The sequence below is a fragment of the Cyprinodon tularosa genome, unplaced genomic scaffold, assembly GCF_016077235.1.
Source record: "Cyprinodon tularosa strain WSP-4 unplaced genomic scaffold, ASM1607723v1 ctg835, whole genome shotgun sequence".
NCBI lineage: Eukaryota > Metazoa > Chordata > Actinopteri > Cyprinodontiformes > Cyprinodontidae > Cyprinodon > Cyprinodon tularosa.
The window spans coordinates 265407-290436 of NW_024039602.1; the positions used below are offsets into that span (position 1 = coordinate 265407).

Sequence of the window (25030 nt, forward strand, 5' to 3'; positions counted from 1 at the left end):
TTTTTTAGTCTTCACAACTTTTAGCATTTCGTAACATTAGATTATGGGTGTGGCGCTGCTAGAGCAAATGCAATTGTCCAAAAAGGAAAATTAAGTTAATTAATCGTTAATGAAAAGCTCATGTCTTTCTCAGTTCAGCTGTGACTGCTGGAGAAATGAAGAACTTTAAAGACCTCCTGCTGAAGCTGCAGGATGCTCATGAGCGAGAAGTGGAAGGTAAGGACTAACGATCAAGGTTTTTTTTTTTTCTCTCTCCTTGTCATTACATATGTTTCTTTTTTTTTTTTCAGCTTTGCAGGCGAAACTCAAAGAACTGTCCAACAAGAAGGGCTGGTGAGTCAAAAAAGAATGCTTTATCTGAACCATTCCGTTTTTGCGTGCATGTAAGAACAGAGAGCTAAAACCTGAACTGTTTTTGGATCAGAGAGTAAGGCTGGTGGGCATGCCAGACCTGCACCTGGCTCCATCTTCATTTATGTCATTTTTTTGCAGCTCATGTTGCAGCATGTCTGTTGTTGAGTCACTATACCTTAGATTTGTTCATCTTGGGTCTGAGAAAAAGAGAAGGAGATGAGAAAGTCGATCGGTCTAAAAACACCTACAGAAATACTTTAATAAATTAACAAACAGGTTAAAATCAATCAATATAAACCAGATCAGTTTAATTAACAGTCAATCATTTTCATCATTGATATTCATATAGGGGCACATGATAATAAAACTGCTGAGGATACTACCGGGTTAAAGGTAAATCCAAAAACAGCAGCTTAAAATGATGAGAACTGATTAAAAATCCACTTTACTATCAACAGCTTTCTATGGCTGCAGTTCTTATTATTAATTGCAGAAATTAAGGTAATTATTTCTCCTGGATGTTTAATTTAAAGGTTTCATTTCCATTCTTCTTAGCGCGGTTGTATTATTACCAGCAGCGGCTGGTGGAGTTTCCTCCAGGGGGCGCTATAACTTTAAAATAAATGAATACCAAAAACCCATCAAATGTATACTATAAACAAAATTCTAAAATGCTCTATAAAGTGCTTTAAATCAGTTCTAGCTGTCTCTATCCATGCTGGCTCAGATCCTGACGTTGCTGCATGTAGTTAGCCTCGCTGCATGCAGTTAGCCTCGCTGCATGCAGTTAGCTTCGCTGCATGCAGTTAGCCTCGCTGCATGCAGTTAGCCTCGCTGCATCCAGTTAGCCTCGCTGCATGCAGTTAGCCTCGCTGCATCCAGTTAGCCTCGCTGCATCCAGTTAGCCTCGCTGCATCCAGTTAGCCTCGCTGCATCCAGTTAGCTTCGCTGCATGCAGTTAGCCTCGCTGCATGCAGTTAGCCTCGCTGCATGCAGTTAGCCTCGCTGCATGCAGTTAGCCTCGCTGCATCCAGTTAGCTTCGCTGCATGCAGTTAGCCTCGTTGTATGCAGTTAGCCTCGCTGCATCCAGTTAGCCTAGCCTTGGAGCTAAATAATTCTATCAACCTGTCAATCAGAAGCTCTTTCTAACAGACGACTGTGACGTCAGCGCTCTGGAGTCTATGGGCAAAGATTTGCGGAAATACGTCGCCAATCCGACGACGATCGAAACAGCTTTACTCGTCATTAAAGATTAAATTTTTATCTTGCACATTTATCTAAAAAAATATAATAAAATATTTTTTAATATTTTAATCTTAGAATTTCATTTTATTTGTTTTTTCTTTTATGTCTTAATCAGTGTCATTGGGTGCCTGGGGTGGCGCCCTGACGCCCTCTATTGGCCAGCTGCCTTTGGTCTTAACCATCAGCGTTACATCTGATGAAAACATCTGTTAGCATCGTGTTATTAACACCCGGATAGAGGACAGAGGCTAGCACTTACTGAGAAACGGAAAACTTTCAGAAACATGTTCTAAATCATTCGCAAAGATTTGAGCAAGCATTCAATCGAGTCATTTCACTAATGGAGTGCTCTTTTTAAAAATAATACAACAGACTTTATTAAAGAGAATGGGCCAAGTGTGGAGCTAGGAGTGAGCAGATAGTATATAGGTAGAGACAGGTGGAAACGATGTTAATAGCAGGCAGGGCAGAGTTGAGCAGAGTTGTGGATTAGGCCAGCACTCGTGCCGATATTCTCACAATAAACCACTGAATAGCTTAGCTATAACTAATTAAGTGATTGCTGCTATTGAGGTTTTTAACGAGAGCACTAGCTTCAGTAACGCTGTAAGGATGGACAGCTTTGAGGACGGCTGAACCATCTGGGATTATCTATGAACAGGCAGAGCATTATGCAAATAAGTTAGGAAGACAGAGGCAGTTAAAGCTGGGAAAATGGTCGACTTTAAGTTTCCAACTATGCTAATCTATAGTTAGCTGGGCTTTGCTGCCTAGTTGTTGTTTTTTTCATTGATGCATGCCATTCCTATGCTCCACTCATTAGCAGCACTGCCAGCGCTGGCTGGAGTAAAAATGAGTCAATCACACATGAATGGAAATATTGTATGCACTATAAATAGTGTGGTGGCCTTTTCTGATCCATATCATTTATATGGCCAAATAAATCCCATAAACTGACTGATATGAACACCACGCTTCATTTAGAACAAGATATTTGACATGTGCTGAGTTAACAAATTTACTTTAAACCGACTGCAGGAGAAGAAACTCTTCTGAAGGGCCCTAAAGGGTTTTCCTGGAGTGCCCCCCACTGGTTACTATTAGGGACAGAAAACCCCATATAGAGCAGTTTGGCAAACTCCCATTTAGCCTGAAGCAGAAGGTGTAAAGCTGGTCTTCTCTGAACGGATCCCCCCCGCCATGTCAGGATGGCAGAATGAGGGAGGGGCGATTAAAAATGTTTCCTTTAAATGGCTGTTTGATTTTCTGCAAAATGATTTTTAACACATTGATATTGAAAACAGCCACGGCTGCCGTTGCTTTGCTAAGTAACTGCATTTAACTGAGAAATCTAAATGTTTAGATGACTCTGTGTGTTTAAAGGAAAAGTCTGATCAGCAGTAATAATCAATGGATCATTATTTATACCTAAAACTATTACGTTCGCCGTGATTTAATGAATTAAGCATTAATCAGTAAAAAAAAATAAAAACAATCATTTTCATTGAGATCACTGAGTCTGGGAGCGGCCATTTTCCCCCAAATATAGTAGCCCCTCCCTCCTGCCATCTTCCAGCAGTGACGTCACGGTGCGGTAAGCCTAGCGCCATTCTCCCCGCTTTCCAAGCTAAATCAATGGGAACTACTAGACACATCTGCAATCAACAACAATTATTGAAGATTTCCAGAGGACTTCACCATTGAAATTCACCAGAGCTATAGTGAAACTGACAATGCCCACGTGCATGGCAGCTGGATGCTGGAATACATCGGGGAAAAGTGAAAAAAAGAGTTATTCCACCTTTCTGATTCCTGATCCTCCACGGACGGGTTGGTCGTTGGATCGCCAACTTGAAGAGGGAGGATTTGCCATCGAACTTCTGGCCAGAGAAAAAACCCGTAATATGTAGCCGACATTTGGAAGAAGAATGTTTTCAAGATGACTTGGATAATAGCGCGTTGTGACAAACACCAGATACAGCACTGGGACTTGATCAACAGCCGATACCGCACCGTGACGTCACTAACCAGTAGGTGGCAGTAGTGTTCTTTGACAAACATGGATGCCTCCAGTAAAGCACATTCACATGAAAATTACTCTGAATTAAAAACACTGATCATTTATTGAACAGGATGGAATCATTTCATATTTAAAGAACTTTCAGAAGTTTGAATTCTGAATATGAGCGACTTTTCCTTTGACAAAAATCACGGTTCCTTTTTTTTCATCTTCAACTGATAAAGCAGAAAATTAAACAAAACAATAAACCTCATTTTTAGGAAGTTTGCACAAACAATACAACGTCCACATAATACCAGAGCACAGACGGACTCCATTATTCTGCCTTCCTACGTAGCTACAGGCTTTAGGCTTTAAAAACACAGTTAAGGTTCATTTTATTTCATTCTAACCAGTTAAACTTGCTATACCTTAACGTCTGTTTCAAAAGCAGAAAACCAATCCTAACTTTAAAAGCTGTTGTTTAAAAATATATATATTTATTGATGTTTCATGCTAATTGCTCTCCTACTCCTTACCACTGGGGGGCGGTAGTATAAGCAGCATAAGCTTAAAGGAATAGTACACCCAAAACATGATTAGCCTTCATTTTCTACTCACCCCCATGCTGAACAACACTCTGGAGTACTTTTTTGATATCTCAAATGCATCTGGAGATCTGGGAGGCTTCTTGCTGTCTGCTGACATTCAAATAATGGAGGTCTATGGCGCCCGAGGCAGAAAGGTCCATAAAGTCCACAAAAAACGTGTCAATATTCCTCCATACTGCTCGTCCAATGTATTCCAAGTTTCCTGAGTGGGTAGCATCCAGAATTTACTCGAAACGAAGTCATTTAGAATGTTTTTAGAGCATAAACAGTAGTGTATAGGATTTCCTGAAAGCGCGCACATGCACGCTCACGACGCTACGGAAGCCGGCAGACCAAACCAGATGAAAGTGCGCATTCAGCGTCTGCTCTGCCGATAATGCAAGCGTAGAAGAAGAAATGTGCTGTTTACCTGTGCAAAGAAAGAAACAACGAAAGAAAAATGTCTGAGGACTTTAGTGTTGAGGAAGAGCATGAGTTCTTTGCCGAGCTGAATGCGCACTTTCATCTGGTTTGGTCTGCCGCGGTTTCCGTAGACTCGTGAACGCGCTTTCAGGAAATCCTATACACTACTGTTTATGCTCTAAAAACATTCTAAATGACTTCGTTTCGAGTAAATTCTGGACGCTACCCACTCAGGACACTTGGAATACATTGGACGAGCAGTATGGAGGAATATTGACACGTTTTTTGTGGACTTTTATGGACCTTTCTGCCTCGGGCGCCATAGACCTCCATTATTTGAATGTCAGCAGACAGCAAGAAGCCTCCCAGATCTCCAGATGCATTTGAGGTATCAAAAAAGTACTCCAGAGTGTTGTTCAGCATGGGGGTGAGTAGAAAATGAAGGCTAATCATGTTTTGGGTGTACTCTTCCTTTAAAAAGTTAAACAATTCTTCATTTACTTTATCGCTAAAAGCCAAATCTGATCTGCAGTATTTGGTTCCAACAGTGACACCAAGCGGATGGAGGAACTGTTCACCAGGAACCAGCAGATGAAAGAGCAGCAAAGAGTTCTGACAGAAAACATCAAGACTCTGGAAAACAGGTAATGATTCCAGTAAACTGTGAGGGGTTTCATTTCTATTGCAATAGAAAATATAGACGTGTTTTCTGAGGTTTAAAAACTGTGGCAATCAGCGTGTCATAAAAAGAAAGACAGAATATTAACTATAGTTTAAAAGGTGAACTTTAACAAAGCCTACTAAAAACTGAAGTGTTAAAGATGCCTGACATCAGACAGACAAGTATTTGTGTAATTAAGGAGACCACAAGGAGTACCCAGAAGGTTTCATCTTGAAAACTGAACTTAAAGGCAATTTAATGAGATATCCAGAAAAATTTAAATGTTTGAGTCCTTAAATTAAATTCTATTCAGTTTATTTCTATAGCACCAATTCACATCATGTCATCTCAGCTCACTTTATAGAGACAATTAACCAGATCATCCAGTCAGATTGATTCAAAGTTTCTATCTAAGGAAAACCAGCTGATTGCATCGACTCATTGACTCTTCAGCAATCCCTCACACTAAGCATGCTTGTAGCAACAGTGGAGAGGAAAAACTCCCTTTGAACAGGAAGAAACCTCCAGCAGAACCAGGCTCAGTGTGAGCGGCCATCTGCTGAGGCCCACTGGGGTTCAAGGAGACAGAAGCAGACATAGAAAAAGAAGCATAGATACAAAAGGCAACTGTCAACCAGCTCCACAGGCGGCCCCGTCCAGGAAACACACAGCCAGGCAGACGAGCTCCGAGCCAGCTCCCTGAGATGACATGATGTGAATTGGAGCTATAGGAATAAACTGAACTGATTTCAATGGGTTTGATCTGATGTTAATGGAGAGCAGTTTTAGTTTGGAGCTGTTGTCACATAAGATCAGGCTGGTTGGGGCAAACCCTCCCCTTAAATAATTTTTCCTTTTTCTGCCATCAAATCTGAAAATTTTTACAGAAATCCCAACTTATCAGCTGATCCTCTAAAAATGTGTGTTCAGATAACATGATAAACCTAGATGAAAAAAGCTCCTTGAATGGGTGAGGTGGAGTTAGAGGCTGGCTTTTCTAAGGTGAGCCTTGCATGTCTTTAATTCCTGCTTTTGCTCTGCCTTGTGCTCAGACTGAGAGCCGGGCTGTGCGACAGATGCACGGTAACTCAGGAGGTCGCCAAGCAAAGACAGCAGGAATATGAAGCCTCCCAAATACAGAGCCTGCAGCACATCTCTCTCCTCGGTATTATGTTTCTTTTAAATTCCTCTAAAAAATCTCTTGATTTAATAAAAAAAAGATCGTGTTGCCATATTTACAAATATCTGATTTACTTTAATTTGTTTTTTGGGGGGGTATAGCTGGAGAGATGACCAACCTGAGGAAAGAGAATCTTAAACTCAAAGAAGACATCACAAAGCTGAGAGCAGCTCTTGAGTGAGTCATTTTAATTTAAAAATAAAGGTCTCAAATCCTCCCTACTGATGTTATTGTTTAGTTCTTTAAACATCTGTTTCAGACGCTGAACAGCCATCCATTTTCAGAAAATAAAACATATTGTATCTCCAACTTTGACTGGAGCTAGAGAATGGGATAAGTGCAATTAATAAATGTAATTAAGACTAAATATGAACATTAAAACTGAATTAAGAAGAAGATGGCAAAGAAATATCTTTTCAATTTAGTCAAATCTGGGCATTAGAAATAAATGACCAATATCTCAAAAGTTTAAGACATAATTACTCAATGTTTTGTATTTATATATAAATTAAAAACAAAAAAAATGAACATTGAGTCAAAACATTCAATAAAAATAGTTTAAAAGAAAATAAACCAAAATTTCAACTGGTGATAAAAAGACACGTCAATCAAATTTGATTAAGTTGAACATAAAATCATTTCCAATTTGTGTTCAAAGTTGGATCTTTCCAGTTGGATCTGTTCAAATTCCCTTTGGCTTTAATTCATAATTTATTTTCCAACAGATATTATCTCTAGAGGTCATTTCCTGTGAAACACAGAACCACCAACCTGGAGCGACTCAACTTACTAAAACTTTAGTTTATTCCTCTTCACTGGCTGTGTGTTTCCTGGACGGGGCCGCCTGTGGAGCTGGTTGACAGTTGCCTTTTGTATCTATGCTTCTTTTTCTATGTCTGCTTCTGTCTCCTTGAACCCCAGTGGGCCTCAGCAGATGGCCGCTCACACTGAGCCTGGTTCTGCTGGAGGTTTCTTCCTGTTCAAAGAGAGTTTTTCCTCTCCACTATCGCTACAAGCATGCTTAGTGTGAGGGATTGCTGAAGAGTCAATGAGTCGATGCAATCAGCTGGTTTTCCTTAGATAGAAAACTTTGAATCAATCTGACTGGATGATCTGGTGAACTGGAAAGTGACCTGAGATGACATGATGTGAATTGGAGCTACAGAAATAAACTGAATAGATTGAAACTAAATGTCACCTAAGATTATTTTGATGTAGTTTTTTTGTCACGCCCCTAATTTCATTTTAAAGTGTTACCCTTTGACTTCAATGTAAATAGAAAAAACAAATCTCTGTCCTCTGACAGTCCAATCAATAAACTTCATATCAGCAAATTGATCAACCAACCAATCAATTTTTCTTTTTATAAAGCCCCTTTAGACTAGGGATGCACGATATTGTGATTTTGGCTGATATCCGATATGCCGATATTTTAAAACTCGTGTAGCCGATAACCGATATCGATACCGATGTTAAAGCTGGACAAAAATAAGTAGTCATTGAAAATAGCAGTTTTGTTCTCCATTTCTGACACTTTGAAAAATAATATACTCAAATATATTTTCATATGCTGATATCAAATAGATTTTTAAAAACGCGGTATCGATCTATTTTACTTTCAAAATCTGGTGAAATTTCATCGTTCTGTTACAAACTCTCGTGATATTTTGCAAATTCTTGTGAGATTTTGTTAGTAAAATAGATCGATACCGCGTCAATATATCAACATATAAAAATATGGCAACATTTGGTGAATTTTCGGGGGATTTCGTAGCATAACGATGACATATAGCAATATTTCATTAGTAAAAGAGATTGATATGGTGTTTTTAAATGGCAATATATCAGCATATGAAGATATTGGGATATTTTAGTGGATCAATATTTTTTCCCTCGTCTTTAGAAGTTTTTAAGTCTGTAAAAAAGAAGTTTTTGAGGAATAATAACAACTAGTATTTTTTTTTATTTTTTTTAGACTTTAGAAACTCAGAAGCTGATCAAATATCGGGTTAAATATCGGTGGGGTGGCCGATGTCCGATATTCAGTTTTAAGGCCGATACCGATAGGGGGCCGATTATATCGTGCATCCCCACTTTAGACAATGTGCCTTTAATTGTGATAAATTGATCAAACTGTGTTGATTTCTGTTTAATATCCAGAGTTTCATCCTTTTTGTCCGTTCATTGCTGCCTTCATTGTGTCTTTGTGTGAAACAGAAGTCGCAGCGAACTCTCCATGAACAGCAGCAGCTCCATGGACGTCAAACCAAAGCTGTCTCCTGAGCTCTCGCCCTCAGGAGCCGTGGCCCTCAGGAGCAGGCCCAGCAGCCAGCCAGCAGATGGAGACATTGGGGTAAAAACAGAAGCCAACCACAGAGCTGAGGGTGAGGAGGAGCTGAAGGCACAGAAACTTTGTTTAAAGCCTGTTTAATTCATTCTGCGTCTTTTTTTTTTACAGAAACCGAATGCAGGCCGTTAAAAAACACAAACCGAGGCAGTTTTGTAAGTTTTTAAAGCATTTATCTGGAGTTTTTATTAAACTTTTAAGCATGTTTTCTTCTTTTTTTTTCCCTGAGGCTAAATAGAAACCTATTAGTCCTTGCTAGCTAAAAGAAAATATAAATCACTGTCTAATAAATAAATACTTCTGAACTGCAAAAGTAGTTTGAAATGTTTTACCTGGTTAAACAAATTGTGCCCTTGTCCAGTTAGATTTTTTTTTCACTTCAGGTGAAACACTGATCACTAATAGTTACTATAAAGAGAACATAGAAATAAAAAAAAGGGGTTTAAACTATTAACAGTGGCTCATTTGACCCCCAGCTGGATAAATGCTTTTAAATTAGCAAAGTTATCAGAAACGCTGCTATTTGTATGTATTATTATATATTTGTGTCACTATATTAAAATGATTCATGTCTCACACAGGAAGTATACAAGCCTCACGCAGCATCGTCCTGGAAGATGGAACACATGACGGCTCGACCCGCAGAGGGGAGGTAAAATATGTAATATAATATAAAACCAGTGGTGTCAACATTTCACACATTTGTTACTTTAGTAGAAGTATAGATACTGCAGTTTAAAAACACTCTGGTAAAAGTAGAAGTATCAACTTCACCTCTTTACTCAAGTAAAAGTAAAAAAGTATTTGCTCCAAAAACTACTTAAAGTATAAAAGTATAAAGTAACCTTTAAAAAAAAAAAACAGCCAGATACCACTAGATGAAGTGAAAACTCAATTTTTGACTATTTCTATAAATTCTCTGAGATAGGGCCAAGGATGAGGGAGGTCTTGTTGGTCTCCGTCTCCCGATACGCTCTCGCCTGTGTCCGACCTTTCAGACATTTCAACATCTTTTTCTGAATCCCACATTGTAGCATGGCATAGACAATTCACGTTAGCAGTTTGAAGAACACCTGCTTGCTTCTGATGGTTTCCTTTAGCTAACCAATGAGTGTTTGCGTTCTATGACTCATCCAATCACACTAGTGTTCACTAGATGTGGGTGGAGCCAATGATCTGCATTGGATGGAGCACATGATGGGAAATAAAGATTTAGAAACATTAAACCGAAGCCAAGAGTAACGAGTAACGTTTGATTTAAAAATATAAGGAATAGAAAGTACAGATACTGGTGTGAAAATGCAATGAATAGAAGTCAGAAGTTGGAAGAAAAATAAGTAATGGAGTAAAGTATAGATACCTAAAAAGTGTACTTAAAGCTACAGTGTGTAATAATTACAGGGATATACAGTCAGAAATGTAATATATTATACATAACTATGTTATTTATCATCATCTACGAGCTCAGCCTCTTAACCTTAATATTTGCGTTGCCTTAGAATTCGTTATTTATAATTACATAGGAGCGCGTCTCGCAGCCATGGAGGCAGACATCTTTGCGCTACGGCAAGCGCAGAGGCAACAAACTAGCGATTGCGAGATCGCCCATTACGCTCGAAAGTAACTACGGCAAGTTGAGAGAGATGAACTGAGACGGTACTGAACAATAGATGGCAGTATTAAAATAATCTATGTAAACAAACCTCATCACTTGAGAAGGTAGGTGATGCGGACGTCGTGGAAGACATTTTGTCCCGTAACGCTCGCCGTACTGTTGGGGGGGAGATGCGGTGGGGGGGAGATGTTCATGTTGCTGCGGTCTGCAGTCTGACCGCTAGATGTCGCTAAAAGTTAAACACTGTAGCTTTAAGTACAGTATGAAGTATTGAAGTATTCGTACTTTGTTACTTGACCCCTCTGAATAAAACGTCCTCTAAGGAGAAAAAATAAGAAGAGTGGCAGTAGAACGATTTATGAAAATAATGCCAATGGCTGCTTTTTTGAAACAAACAGAAACAACCAGGTTCTGATCCAATGCTGGCATGAGATTAGAATAGTTTAGTTGGACCCAGGATGGTACATGTGGCATTGATTAATTCGTCGGGTGTTAACCATTGATAGGGAACTCAGTGAAATACTTTGAAAATCTACGTTTCCAGGCAATAGTGTTATTGGAATCCAGGATAAGACCTTATTATCTTTGTAACATTTAAAAAATATGGAGATTTTCAGTAATTAATGTCAATGTAATGAAAAGAAACGCCAACTTGCCCGAATATATTAAGAAAAATATCAAAAGTTCTTCTATAAGAAATTCATGAAAAAAACTTGGAGTGAAAGAAACAAATTTTTTGGTCCAACATAACCTTAGAGGCACTAATGCTGATACTGGCACTGACATTATTTACTATATAAACCTAAATATAATTGTTAACTAGGCTTGTTAACTTTGTTTTTTAAGAAATCTGCCAAGGACATACCACCCCCTGAAGTAGTTCTAATATGCACAAAAGAAACACCTCCTCGCATATTTAGGAGCCCCCCTCCTCACCCACGCTCTCTCCATTGATATCCTGGTCGCCATCTTTTCTCACTGTAGCAGCAACGTCCTCCTCGTGTTTATTTTGGGAAGTTTTTTTCGTTCTTCCAGCAGCTCTTCTTTCCTTTTTCTTTTCTGGAATCCACTTAATTACCTCTTTTTGGTATCCTATCTCTAACACATTGTACGTAAAGCTTTATGGTTTAATCTGAGCTCTGGGTTACCCATAATTCCAAGTCGTGGTGTAAAAAATAATATACTCAAATACATCTTTCTTTTAAGATCTTTATTGCGGTTTTAAACATATTATATGAGTGTATTTTTAACCAACCGTCTAATGAACTATACAGTTATTAACATAGTAATTAATTAAAAGTCCCGCAGTCTGCTTTGCTATTGGTGTCGTGTTTAAATGGCTCACCATCATGTTGAAATCTGGCATGTGTTGTGGTAGAAATACGTTCCGGTCAGCCTTTCTAATATCAGGTGGGTTTAAGAGGAATTTTTCGCACCGTTACATCTGCAAAGAGACGTCCTCGTCCACAGTTGTGTAGGGTGCCTACTAGGGATGGAACGGTTTATGAAAACCGTCCAAACATCCGGTTCGACTGTCTCGGTTCGGTTCGCGTGTGTTGCGTTCGGTTCATGCGCTGCTCCTTTTTCTCATAGGCGAAGCGTTTACACTCCAGAGCAGAAGGTGGCGGTACTGCGACCAAAGCCAACCACCAGTAGTAAACAAGAAGAAGAAGAAGCGAAGCAGCGTAGCCGGGTGTAGCAGGGGAAAAAATCAGTTGTTGTGGAGAATTGTGTGGGTATGGCGAGTGGGAAAGAACAGGAGTTGGAAGACGCGCCAGCAGCACTTTATAGGTCTGCTGTATGGGACCACTTTGCATTTAGAGTGACCTACGATGACGGCGGAAAGAAAGCTGGGGATAAAAGTGCAACAGTGTGCGAGCATAAAACAGTGGCACTTCAAGTTTGATAAGAAATCCAGCCTTATTTGTTGGATTGCATTTCAAACACTGCAGAACATACTGAGTTTTGATAATCAGGGAATTGAAACATGTCATTTTATCTTGCGTTAATTTCAAACAAAGGGCCTTAAGTCTAGTTTTGATAGAGCCTATGCTTCTTTGTTAAAGATTGTTTGCCAAATAAATGAAGCACATGTTGGAACTAGCACTGTCTCCTCTTTTGCAATGCCAGAATCTCACCTACTTTTAACCTAAAACTGTCACAATGATGTGGCAAATGTCAGACTGCTTTTGTCTTTCAGTTTTGACTTGACTATACAAGACATAATAGATTTTCCTAACAATCAACATATAACGAACCGAAAACCGTGACAACAAAACCGTGAACCGAACCGTGGATTTTGTGAACCGTTCCACCCCTAGGGCCTACCAGATGTCAGTGATGGGGCCCCTAAGAGGTTTTGGGCCCATATACAAATGCTGTCTCTGCTTACAGATGTTTACACCATTGGTTGTTTCCCACATGGGTGTTGAAGTCCCCCAACAGACCCAATCCCCCCTTCTCCAGGGACGCTGAGAAGGCCTGGAACTCTGTACCATAGGCCAAAGAACCAGACCACCAGGTGCTCGCAATGTACCCCAACCCCAGGCCTGGCCCCAGGATGAGGTCCTGGCTCTGCTGTACCAGGCAACGTCAGAATCCTCCATTTGTTTGTCTTCATGGGGAGTTTTGTCTGAGTCTGACCAGTCACCAAGAGTCCTTTTGCCCTGGGGGACCCTAGCAGGGGCATTTAAGCCCCTGAAAACATAGCCTTTGAGATCGTCAAGGCATGAACCCCCCCACCACCACCACCACATTAAAGAGACAGTTCAGGGGGGGTCAGGAAAATCATGAACTCTGAAAAGAATAGCTGTCAGTGCTAAAACATTCAGTCCTTTGACGAAGCAAGGCTTAGATTACTCAAAGCAGTGAAACAGTCTCAATCCAATCATCTAATTTGTTTGGTCTTCCTTTTCTTTTTGCATTTTGTAAAAAAAAGAAATCTTCCAACACTTCTTTTTAGTATTAAACATGAAGCACTTTTCTTTCTTCTCTTTTTTTAGAGTTGAAACACCTGGACAGCATTCTTCCATCCCTCCCCCACCTTATCCAAAGAAGCCCTCCTCCTCCCCAAGTGTAGAGGTGAAACCAAGCAAGCCGGTTGTCCATGCTCCTATCCCCTACCACCCCAAACCCATAAAGAGAAACCCTGTTCCTATGCCCTGGTCCCTTCCAGAATGCGCTGACTGGCTGTCTGTGGCTGCAGCAGCCGGATCCAACCAACCATCCCAAACCTCTCCCAGTAGGGTTCATCTGCAACGCTATCCTAACTTGGTTGCCCCAATCTCTCCATCCACCACCAGACGGCCTGGTTTTGGTTCTCTGTGGCAAAAGCAGATCGTTCCTCAGGCCCCTAAAGAACCAACAGTGGTGTTCACATTCAGGATGCCAAATAATGCTGAGAATGAAGCAAAACCTCCGGAGAAAAAGGAAAGTCCCCCTCCCAAGGTTCAGAAAGGGTCTGGAGAAGAGCTTAGAGACGGCTGTGATGGGCCTCTGGACCTCTCCGATCGAGCAAAGCCTACAACTTACCAACCTGCAAATGATGATAGTCCCACCACCTTACAATGTGAGAGGAGCTTACAGGGGAGTCCGGAAAGAAATGTGAATATGCAGATACCAGTGTCCTCACCTTCAGTGGCCACCCTACGGTCCTCCTCCACCACAGCAGTCAAACAGCAAGAAGAAGAACCAAGCAATGACTGCAACCAAGAGGTGAATTCATTTAAGCTTCTACACATTACAGTTAAAAGAACTACAAGGAACAAAAGGGTGTAACGATGATGTAATCACTGTAGGTCAAAGAGCAGGAACAAGTAGAGGAATCAACTGGTAAAACAGAGCAAAGCAACGGGAAAAAGGTTCCTGTCCTCACTCTGTCACTACGTCCAGGTAAGAAGGTCAAACTTTATTCGTATTTCAGGACAGATTAGAATGTGCTGCACGGAAGATTGCAGAAATGTCTCCATGTCTTGAACTAAATTATGTTTAATGAATGCTCTCCATCACTCATTTCGACCCCTTGTTTTTGCGATCTTGTCCTCTTGGTCATTACCCAGATCTCATGACCACAGGTAAGGGTGGGAACGTAGATCGATCGGTAAATCGAGAGCTTTTCCCCCCGACTCAGCTCCCCTTCACCATGACAGTCCGATACAGCAACTGCATCACTGCCGACGACTCACCGATCCGTCTGTTTCACGCTTCATCCGAGATATATAACAAGTTCTAAAATGTAGAGTAATGCAATGAGAGAAAAAAATATATTCCTTCATCATTCTCGGGTTCTTTCTATGCCTCTTTGTTCGTATGAGCCATAGGCAGAAGTTCACAAACTGAACACCTGTAGGAAAAAAACCTGTTAGGGATATTTTTGGAAGTTATGAACAGAAACTCACAGTAATCGAATTTTATGGACAATCTGAACAGGATTAAGCTAAAGGCTGCTCAAAGCAGAATGTGTTCTAGTCAAGACTGCCCACAGGAAGCTAAATTATAATCTGGTCCAGATTTCCTTTCCATTTTAAGTTAAGCTTGTGTTAAGTTTTCACCTGTTGGCAGGTGCATGTCTCACTGTTGGTGTTATTACGATGGTGGGGGTGTAAGATGTCATGAGTTGTAGTCTGTGATTGCTGTATGCCTTGCCACATCCTCCTGGTGTTGCTGGCATCATGGAAGAGATCCTGGATCTTCTGGCTGTGTTTCTGCTTTGCTGCTCTGATGGCACAGTTCAAGTTGGCTTCGCTGTCCTCAGAGCCACTCTTATCACCAGACTTCAAAGCTGAGTTCCGTGCTTTTAGCGATTTCCAAACCTCGCCATTCATCCAGGGTCATTGCTTTGCCCGGGTGGTTCCAGTCAGAGCATTCAAAACAGTCTTTGAGTTTCTCCATGGCCCCCTCGGACCACACTCTGATTTCCTTCACTGTTGGTTTAACCCTGATTAGCTGGGCTTTGTATGCAGGAATTGGCATGACAGAGAGGTGATCTGAATACATCTCTGATGTCTGAGTAAAACTGTTCTAAAGTGTTATCATCCTGAGTTGCAAAGTCCAGATGTTGGTAGAAATGAGGGAGCACAGTCATAAACCATTTGCGACCATTTTCACTTTTCAAACTCATACAGAATATTATATCTGTTGGACATTTTAAAACATGTTCAGTTTTGAATTTTAATCACCCACAGCCAAAATCGTGTTAACCTCTGCAGCAGTAACCTCAATTCTTTTCTAACACGAGGAACATTATGATGACTAAAGGATCATTGTCACAAATGTTCGATTAAAAACTGAAAAATAACCCAAATTATGTCAGATTTTACACTTTAGCTTTAATATGTTAACTGGAAAGGCTCTAAATGTCAAAGCACTCGACGTAACCACACTTTAAAGAAGCTTTACGCTCTGCCAAACATTCTTCTCTGAGTTCTTCCTCCTGCCAAGCTTGACAAACTAGCTTTGAATTTAGCCTATACACATGAGAGCACAAGAATCTGTCTTGAAAATCAAGTTCTAGAAATGAAGGCAGTTATTTACTGTGTCGGCTCTACATGCAGTCTCCGATCATAAATCTTTGCAGTATTATGACTGGATTCAGCCATGGATTGTCCATCTCACATAACCATTATATTAAAACCTTAACCTCTAGCCAGATGTTTGAAAAGAACAATAAACTTATACATTCTTTGTATCCTCTCCGTCTGACATTAGAATAGCGACTCTCCAGTCGTGTGAGAATATTTCAATCAGGCCGACTTTTAGCCTGATGGTGCGTGGTGTACAGGGAGTAACGAGGGGCAATCAGCCTCTAACGACCACCTCCCCATCAGGAATCGTAAGGTCGGGAGAAAAATCAAACATATTTAAAATTAGTCGTCCGTCTTAAGGTGGTTGTGGGCAAATCGCTCAGTGGGCAAACAAGGATTCTTCTTCTTCTTCTTCCTCTCTGAGGAAAACCCATCAGCATGGCGGGGGTGCAATGAATAAAATTGAGTTCTTTCTGTAAAATTGACAGACCATAGTGGCCATGTTTGCTCAGCCATGTCTTTGTCCAAATATGTCGTCTCCTTTTCTTTTTAGGGCTTTCAGCACAAAATTACCCAAATATCCAAGGCAGCGCGTTTCACTCTAGTGAGCTTCATATTCCTCTGCTACTGGTTTGGCGTCCGGATGGACAAGTCCGAGTAGCGCCATCTCACTGCGGAGCTGAGTCCCACCTGGTTTTAGACGTAGAGTGTGAGCAGGTAGATCGCATCAGACCGTTGGGTCGCCCAGTTTGAGGACAAACGTTGTGAACTTTTAATCGCTGCGGTTTGGTCATACAGTGTGAGCTGTAGCTGTGTGATTGAAAATATCGGGCAGTGTATGCCCGGCTTTAAGGAAATATCTGTGTTTCTACCTTGCAGCTTTCTCTCCTCGATTCTTTCCCATGTGAAACTCTTTAAATAACACATCATGATGTTTATGTATTAAGTAACCAGAAGACAGGTTACAGATTTAGACAGACAGAAATTGTAATCTAACTTAGACCAGAGAAGTTACTTAGAGTTACAGAACGCAGCGCTTAGCAACCAGGATCACATCCTGTCGCCGTCCACGTACATTTTCTCCCTCCGTCACCCTCAAAATACAAGCTGTCTTTTAACATAAACAGCTTCCTTCACACCCCTTTCAAACCAACTGTCTGTTTTAGGTTTATCTCTTTAAAAATCAACCTTAAACGGGGGGAGTGGACTCAGGTTTCAGCTTTCAGACCCCTTCCCGCTATCATCACAGCCCCCATCGCTATGCAGGGGAACAAAATATCTCACCAGGTCAGCCAGGCCAACAATGACCCTTAACGACTGCCTTTGTAGAGGAATGGTCCAGTATTGAGCATTGCAGGCCAATAACGACCTGAACGACTCCCATTATCAAGAAGCGGAGCTTGTTTTTCAACTTGGTCGATCACATTTATTTTACGTCTCCGTCTTTACGACAAACGTTCTGGAAAATATTAGCGTTTCGTGTTTGTTTTGACTTCGTGTGGACGGGGCCTGAGAATCTCCACCAGCGACTTGATCCGTAGAGTTGCTAAATCCAACAAAGCTGCTGTTAAGTTTAAGGGACACAGACTGAATGATTCAGGTTATTTTAATGTGTTCTTCGTCAAAGTTTCAGGTAACTTGTCCTATTTGTATCCAGTCTGAAGTCCTGAACGCATCGGTTGCATACGACAGATTTTTGTGAGGCTTTTTTCTCATTGTTTTTGCGCCAGTCCTGCTTACTATTTAGGTGATGTGCGACTCCAAACTGACTCTTTCTCCGTGAGATTAACAGATTTTATTTTTATTTTCCTCCAAAGCAGTTGTGTTTTACCTTATAGCCACGTCTGTCTTCCTGTCAGACCCATGAAATTACTGCTGAATTGCTGCAACTAAAATCGACCTGGCATCTCAGTTGGAGCTACGCCCTCCCCTGCTGGAAATCATCCCTACTGAATTTCAATAAGCGCTAAACACTACGACCTCATCTGACATAATTTTCTGTCGGATCGGAAGCAAAACCAGAATCGGTGTGTTCTGGCCTTTAGTGTAACGAATAACAGATCTAGAATTTATTAACTGTTATTCTCCTGAATCATTCCCCCTTCTATGACCAGTATTACAGCACTATCTGAGGGCGGAAACATGTTGATCTTCATAAAGGCTTGTTGAGCTATACATGTTTTTGCTGGTCAGTATCTGTGTCCTACGTTGTGAAGAAAAGGGAAGCAGAACAAATTGGTTCGTTTTTGATAAATGTTCAGGAGATGAAAATCACATTTTATGCATTAATGTTTAACTTTTATTTTTCCATAGCAGTGGTAAGGCTGGAGACCCTAACATCTGCACTACATAAGCAAGAGTCTTTATCATCAAATGGCAAGGTAATCCCAACCCAGACAGGCATCAGATTGTGTGGTTTCACCACTGCAGACATAAATGTTAACATTCAGCGTCTCTTTATTTTGACTTGTAGCAAAAGCGTCCGTCTGTGAGTCCGTGTGCATCCTCTGCTTCGGCACAGTCCTCCTCTTCGGCCACCGAGGCAGAGAGCAGTTTGGACGAGCAGGAAGACAAGAGTGGGTCGGGTCAAGAGAGCAAGAAGGACTGCAAGAGGAAGAGACAGCGTGTGGAAAAAGACACTGACAGAGAATCAGACACGATCAGTAAGCGAGAGTTTATCTTCAGTCCCTGAATGTAAGAAGTGTGTGGATAAGTTGGGTTACTGTTAAAGGCATACTATGCAACATTTTTCAGTTAATTAACGTGTTCCATAACGTTTTGGATGATTAAATTATTCATTTCAGGTTGAACAAAGGTTTTCTCTGCCGTCCTGGTGGTCTGTAGGGGAAATACCGTACTTGCAATTGCAGGAGCCCTCGGCCCGCACCCACAGGCTCAGAAGTCTCGCGAAAGTCGGTCTTGCTTTACGGCGAGAACTGCTACACGCCCCCAGTGAAAGGCATGCTCGTTGCTAGCGCAGTGGCGATATTTGTGCAGTTATCATGGCGGAACCAGCGGGAAAACAGCGAAATTTTCAAACTCAAAGATTGGAACAAAATAGTCACTTACCGCAGTAGACATGGTGATTGGTTGCGTTCGCCTGTCTGCTAAGCTCGAAACAACCGCGCCTGGCTTGACAGAGAAACCAGGAGAACAGCTGTGCATATTTACGACAGTGCACTTTTACTTTCGCCCTCTGGGGGGAGCCTCGCTGGAAAATCAACACTGGTTGCATAGTGTACCTTTAAACTATTATGACTAAAGGAAATGGAAATAAGAGACCAGCCGCCTGGGAGTCAACTTTCAGCCAACTTTCTGCTGCAGTTTGAATTAAAAAAATACAAATTTACAGCAACTTAAATTTCATTTCAAGCTGCTTTATTGATCAAAAGCTGGAGCGTGTAGCTCTAGGTGTGAACAGGTTAAGTAAAGGTTTCTTGCTGCATCTCTGCTGCTGCATCTTAACTTCCTACCTTGAAATATTTATAAAGCTGCAATTACATCCTTCATCTTCCACATCTGCTGACTAAACTAAAAGCTCATTTTACATGAAAATAACAAAGGAGGTTCAATAAAACATCAAATCCAGTGAAGTCTCTGAGGTAGGTGATTGTATGATGTGCCTGTGTTTACTGGAACACGATTGCATTTGGATGAGGGGAAAAAAGTGTGGGGTTTTATCTTAGCAGTGATGTTACTGCTTATTTTTGTTGGTGGGTTTTTGCTCTTTAAAAGGTTACCCTCAAATAACAATCAGCTGAACCAATCAGGTGACAGCTGGGCTGTGACCCCTGAGTTTGGCTTCAGCAGCGCAGACAGGGCATCTGCATACCGTAGCATGTGTAAGTGATCACATTTCAGCTGCACCCGCTACTTTTCTGTAAATGTGGTGCGCATGAACATCCTGCACATGATCATTAAGTTATGATCCTCATGTTGGTATTTAACTACCAGAATTAAAAAGTGAATATTTTGCAACAGGAGAAAAGCTTTGCTGCAGCATTATTTGTCAATGTGAGGGTGGAGTTGGTTGAGGACCCAAATGCAGAGATAAAGGAGTCAGAGATGAGTTCTTGTAGGTTTAATCAAAAACCAAAAGCATCAGACGCAAAGTCCAAAATCAAAATACTGAAAACTAGTGATGTTATGAGATGAGTCGGGGCTTTGAGGCATGTGTTGAGTAAAGGAGGGGGCGGTTCCCCCAAACGTGTGTGGAGGCATTATTCATTTAGGGGAGGGGCCAAAATTAATGCATCGAAAGCCTCTCTACCCTGAAACCATGTGACCGCTTCAGGAGGAGGTTAAAAATCTGAGCAAACAGCTGGTTACAGCTTTAACGTTACTGTTAAGTAGTATTGCTTTCTATAAAGCAGTTACTATTTCTGGTGGCGTCAGCTGTGAGATCTTCCACTCCTAAGGCTGTTGCTTCGAGACCCACCTCAGATTTTTGACAGTTGTGGTAATATTTAACAAGTATTTTGGCTAATGTGACTAATTTGAATAGTTTGCCCTAGTACAAATATAGATTGGGTAAAAACGCTGACAAGTTAGATTGGTTGGTTCAGCCAAAAGATTTACCCAGGCCAACAATTCCCTCTAACGACCACCCTTTCAGAGACATAGACAGGTATGGGGCATTGCAGGCTAACAAAGAAGCCAAACGACCCCCATTCCAAAGGGGGGGACCCGTTCATCTGTTTCAGTTTGCATGTTTTCTAAAAATAAAAACAAGGTTTTGTTGGGGTGCTGTATAAGCCTAGAACTCAAAGCTATTTCTGACAATTTGAATTGAAAAAGCTTCCTGGATGGAAGAGAAACGTCTTCAAACTTGGAAACAAAGTCCAATGGACTGTTTTTTACTTTTTTGGACTGACTGAGAATCTTCAACCAAAAGAATGAACTTATAACTTCCAACCTGATTAAAACCAAAAACTGTGTAAAAACTATTAGGTTTTAATACAATGACTAACGCCTGTCATTTTGCTCATCGTCGCCCAATTTGCACTTTCAGTAAAAAAGATTGTTCTCTAACAACACATTTTAAACAAAAAAAACTTCCAAAAGATTTAATGATATAGACCAATAATTTACAACTTAAAAGAAACTTGAATGGGAAAGAAATAGAAAAACAATTGCAAAAAAATCGCAGATTATATTACTATCTGTAGTTCTGCACTCCACCAGTAGGTGGCGACATGTTCATATAAAGCTTCATGAACTGTGGGTATCATTGAAGCAATTTGCCAATAAGGTTCAATGCCTCATGAGGCTTCATCTCACCATCACTAAAAACCAAAAATCTAGAAGATGTCAGAGAAAACACAAACAGGGAGCAAAGAGACAACAAGAAAGCAGCACTGAAGAACTGCACAGGGGGAGTATATATGGGAGACAGAACAAAGGCTGGTGTTTATCACTGAATTTATAATTTTACTTGGATTTAATTTTACATATATATATATATATATATATATATATATATATATATATATATATATATATATATATATATATATATATATATATATATATATATATATATATAAACTGTAACTGGAGCGTGTAACTAAAGTAATTTCCCTCTGGGATTATTAAAGTATTTCTGATTCCAATAATTGGCTGATAGGGAGCAGGTGGGGATGGAAGTGACTAGAAGGGAGCTAAGCGAAAGGAGACAGGCACAAGGGGGCAGCAGAGAGTAACTAAAGACGGGCTTATATAAAACACAAAATGGAAAATAAACCAAAAACAAAACAGAATTACTTAGATAATGAAAGCTTAAAGTCCAAAAGGGGAGAACCATAAAATGATTTACTAAAAACGCACAAAGATGTGAAAAAGATTTGAAATCTTACTTCATTACTTTTTTGTGGCACATAAATGTTTAACATAGTCAAACTAATCTTAAAACAAGTCAACAATAACTAAATATGCAAAGCAGTTTCCAAATAGTTAATTTAATTATCAAGGAACGAATCTGTGACTCTATGACGAGTGAAAACATGGAAATAAAACGGGTAGGAAATAAAATAATTGAAATCTGTTGGTTTCAAAATGGAGACGTATGGCAGCCAGGTTGGGAAAACATCAGCGAGTAAAACTTGGTTAAAAAGACGACATGATTTACGTCCAAACGACGTCTACATTTGGTTGAAAAGCCTTAATTTTTCAGATCTGGTTTATTATTGGACTAAATCAGACCGACCAATCACAGCCCAGACCGACCAATCACAGCCCAGTGTTCAAATATTTCTGGATTCAATCCAGACTCTGGCGGATCGACCAGATTCAGCCTGAAAACCAACGTCTGGAGTTTGGGAAGTTATACGCAACACACTTGCACTGAAACCTGGATTAGTTACCGGAACCCAAACATTTTGAGGCCATCAGTTTTCCTCATCATCATCATCTCAGCAGAGCAGAAGTTTGCCAGAAAATCAGAACAATTTTATTCGTCTGTCTGTATTAATCCTTACAATTATTTGGTCATCTGACTTTGATGTCATCCTATACGTAGCAGAGGGCTGCTGTTGAGCAGGGAGCCTTTAGGGTCTTGCTCAGGGACCTGAGGCTGAACATTCAAATACCAAACAGCCAGAGAAAGAGACGGGGGGGTTGCTTCTTTTCCCTGAGAGTTTGATAAAGTTCAGGGAAACGTTGAAAATGGGTTTTAACGCAGTGAAGAACCTTCAGGAAGTGGTTTACAGCCAACACATCTGCAGCAGCTGTTTGATGCCATTATCATGTGGAACATTTTCTGCTCTATTGAATACGCATCATAAAAAATCACAGCAGGCCAGATCAGGTTCAAGGTGTCGCTTGATTATTCTAAGAATAAAATCAGGATTTCTAAATTCATTAAACCTAAAATAAGGTTTTCTTATTTATATTCAGACCAACATCTTTTTGTCTCAGAAATGTTGATCTCTTAAAAATGGATTCCTTTTCTCCTTCCCAGAGATCCATCAGGAGAGAAGAATCAAGATTACAGTGAGATCGGAGGAGAGGAGCCCCAGCTAATCAGGAGGATATTGCTGATTTCACATGAGAGGCTTTCCCTCGCAGAAACAGCCAGATGAACCGTAAACAAAGCACTGACTTCCTCCAACCTTCCTCCACCTTCTGCAGCAGAAAGGAAGCATAACGTTTATATTGTTGTATTTTATCTGCAAAACTTCTAACCGCCTTTCTGCCTATTAGCTCGGCTGTGGATCGCATGTACGACCTTAGATGCACATCACTCACCTGTTTTAGGTGCTAACTCTGATACTGAACTTGACTTTGATACTGAATTTGACTTTGGAGGTAGTTTTTCTGGTACGTGAGTCACAGATGAGAGCAGATGAGAAGGTAGGATTATATTAAGGCAAACAGAAACAGGAGTCCGAATCTAAAACCATATGAGGTCTGCAGACCACAGGAACCACAGCGTCATGATGTTTTTAGGTTTACACTAGAAGCAATATCCATTAGTGTTCATTATTACAGCAGATCTTTTCTAATGTTGGTCATGTTCTAGTTTTCAGAGTCTATATTAATGTCAGTTGATGTGCTGAATTATGTTGATCATAGTGGGTTCTGGGTTCGATTCCCGGCCTCTCTGCGTGGAGTTTGCATGTTCTCCATGTGCAGTATGGGTTCTCTCCAGGTACCCCGGCTTTCTCCAACAGTCTGACAACATGAACTGGTGTCATTAGGTATGTGTGCATGGTTGTGTGTCTGTGTTGCCCCTCGACCTGTCCAGGGTGGACCCCGCCTCTCGGCCATGGCTGAGGAGAGGCACCAGCCCCACCATGACCCTGATGGATGCAGTCAGAAGAGATGGAGGAACTTTTCTTTGAGTCTGTTTGCTGTGAAAGTGGCTACAGTTTTTTCTCTCAGTTAAAATAATATCCAGTGATCCTGAAAGGAAAAGTCCGGTCATCAAGGAATAACAGTGGATCCATTTTTATACCTTAAACTAATAAGTTGGCTGTGATTTAATGAATTTAGCCTTAATCAGTAAAAAAATTAAAACAATAATTTTCGTTGCGATCACTAAGTCTGGGAGCGGCCATTTTTGCCCAAATATAGTAGCCCCTCCCTCCTGCCATCTTCCAGCACTGACGTCACGGTGCGGTAAGCCTAGCGCCATTCTCCCCGCTTTCCAAGCTAAATCAATGGGAACTACTAGACACATCTGCAATCAACAACAATTATTGAAGATTTCCAGAGGACTTCACCATTGAAATTCACCAGAGCTATAGTGAAACTGACAATGCCCACGTGCATGGCAGCTGGATGCTGGAATACATCGGGGAAAAGTGAAAAAAAGAGTTATTCCACCTTTCTGATTCCTGATCCTCCACGGACGGGTTGGTCGTTGGATCGCCAACTTGAAGAGGGAGGATTTGCCATCGAGGCAACTCTTCAAGGCAGTACTACTGTAGACCTTGTTGCTATATATTTTTATTATATTAAGTGGTAGAAATCTAGAACTAATACTCATGTTCTGTTTACATTTCTGAAGAAGTAGTTTTTCGAAGAAGACAGAATCAGGGAAGTAAACAATGGAGAACAACATGGAAGGAAGCCAGGATATAGTCAGTGAACTTTGTTTCTCTATTATGGAATGTAAACAGACTTGTTTCTGATTGTTAGATCAGAAGTGACTTGCACGGTGTGTTGACATACGTATGTTGCGTTCAATGGTATCACGTAATTTAGCGGGTGAACCCGGGTCTGATGTTCCCATAGCATGCCAGTCAGATCCAGCCAACATTTAGAAGAAGAATGTTTTCAAGATGACTTGGATAATAGCGCGTTGTGACAAACACCAGATACAGCACTGGGACTTGATCAACAGCCGATACCGCACCGTGACAATGTCACTAACCAGTAGGTGGCAGTAGTGTTCTTTGACAAACATAGATGCCTCCAGTAAAGCACATTCACATGAAAATGACTCTGAATTAAAAACACTGATCATTTATTGAACAGGATGGAATCATTTCAGATTTAAAGAACTTTTAGAAGTTTGGATTCTGAATATGAGCGACTTTTCCTTTAAAAATTTCTTCTCCTCGGAGGTTTTCTTTCAAAGTCAGATTTAGA

General features: G+C 40.7%; 1 protein-coding gene across 2 annotated transcripts; it reads left to right on the forward strand.

Moving 5' to 3' along the window:
• Positions 1-97: 97 nt before the first annotated feature.
• On the forward strand, positions 98-23971 carry rbbp8l (retinoblastoma binding protein 8-like). 2 transcript variants are annotated; one of them, XM_038272539.1, is made up of 13 exons: positions 98-216; positions 291-333; positions 5161-5256; positions 6326-6438; positions 6555-6630; positions 8671-8837; positions 8912-8955; positions 9382-9452; positions 13418-14129; positions 14213-14306; positions 18254-18318; positions 18411-18600; positions 22896-23971. In XM_038272539.1, the coding sequence occupies exons 1-13, from the start codon at positions 156-158 to the stop codon at positions 22955-22957; spliced, it is 1794 nt and encodes a 597-aa protein (XP_038128467.1). In that variant the 5' UTR covers positions 98-155; the 3' UTR covers positions 22958-23971. The 2 variants fall into 2 exon arrangements, with proteins under 2 accessions (XP_038128467.1, XP_038128466.1); XM_038272538.1 differs by having other exon boundaries at positions 99-216; positions 18251-18318.
• Positions 23972-25030: the final 1059 nt, after the last annotated feature.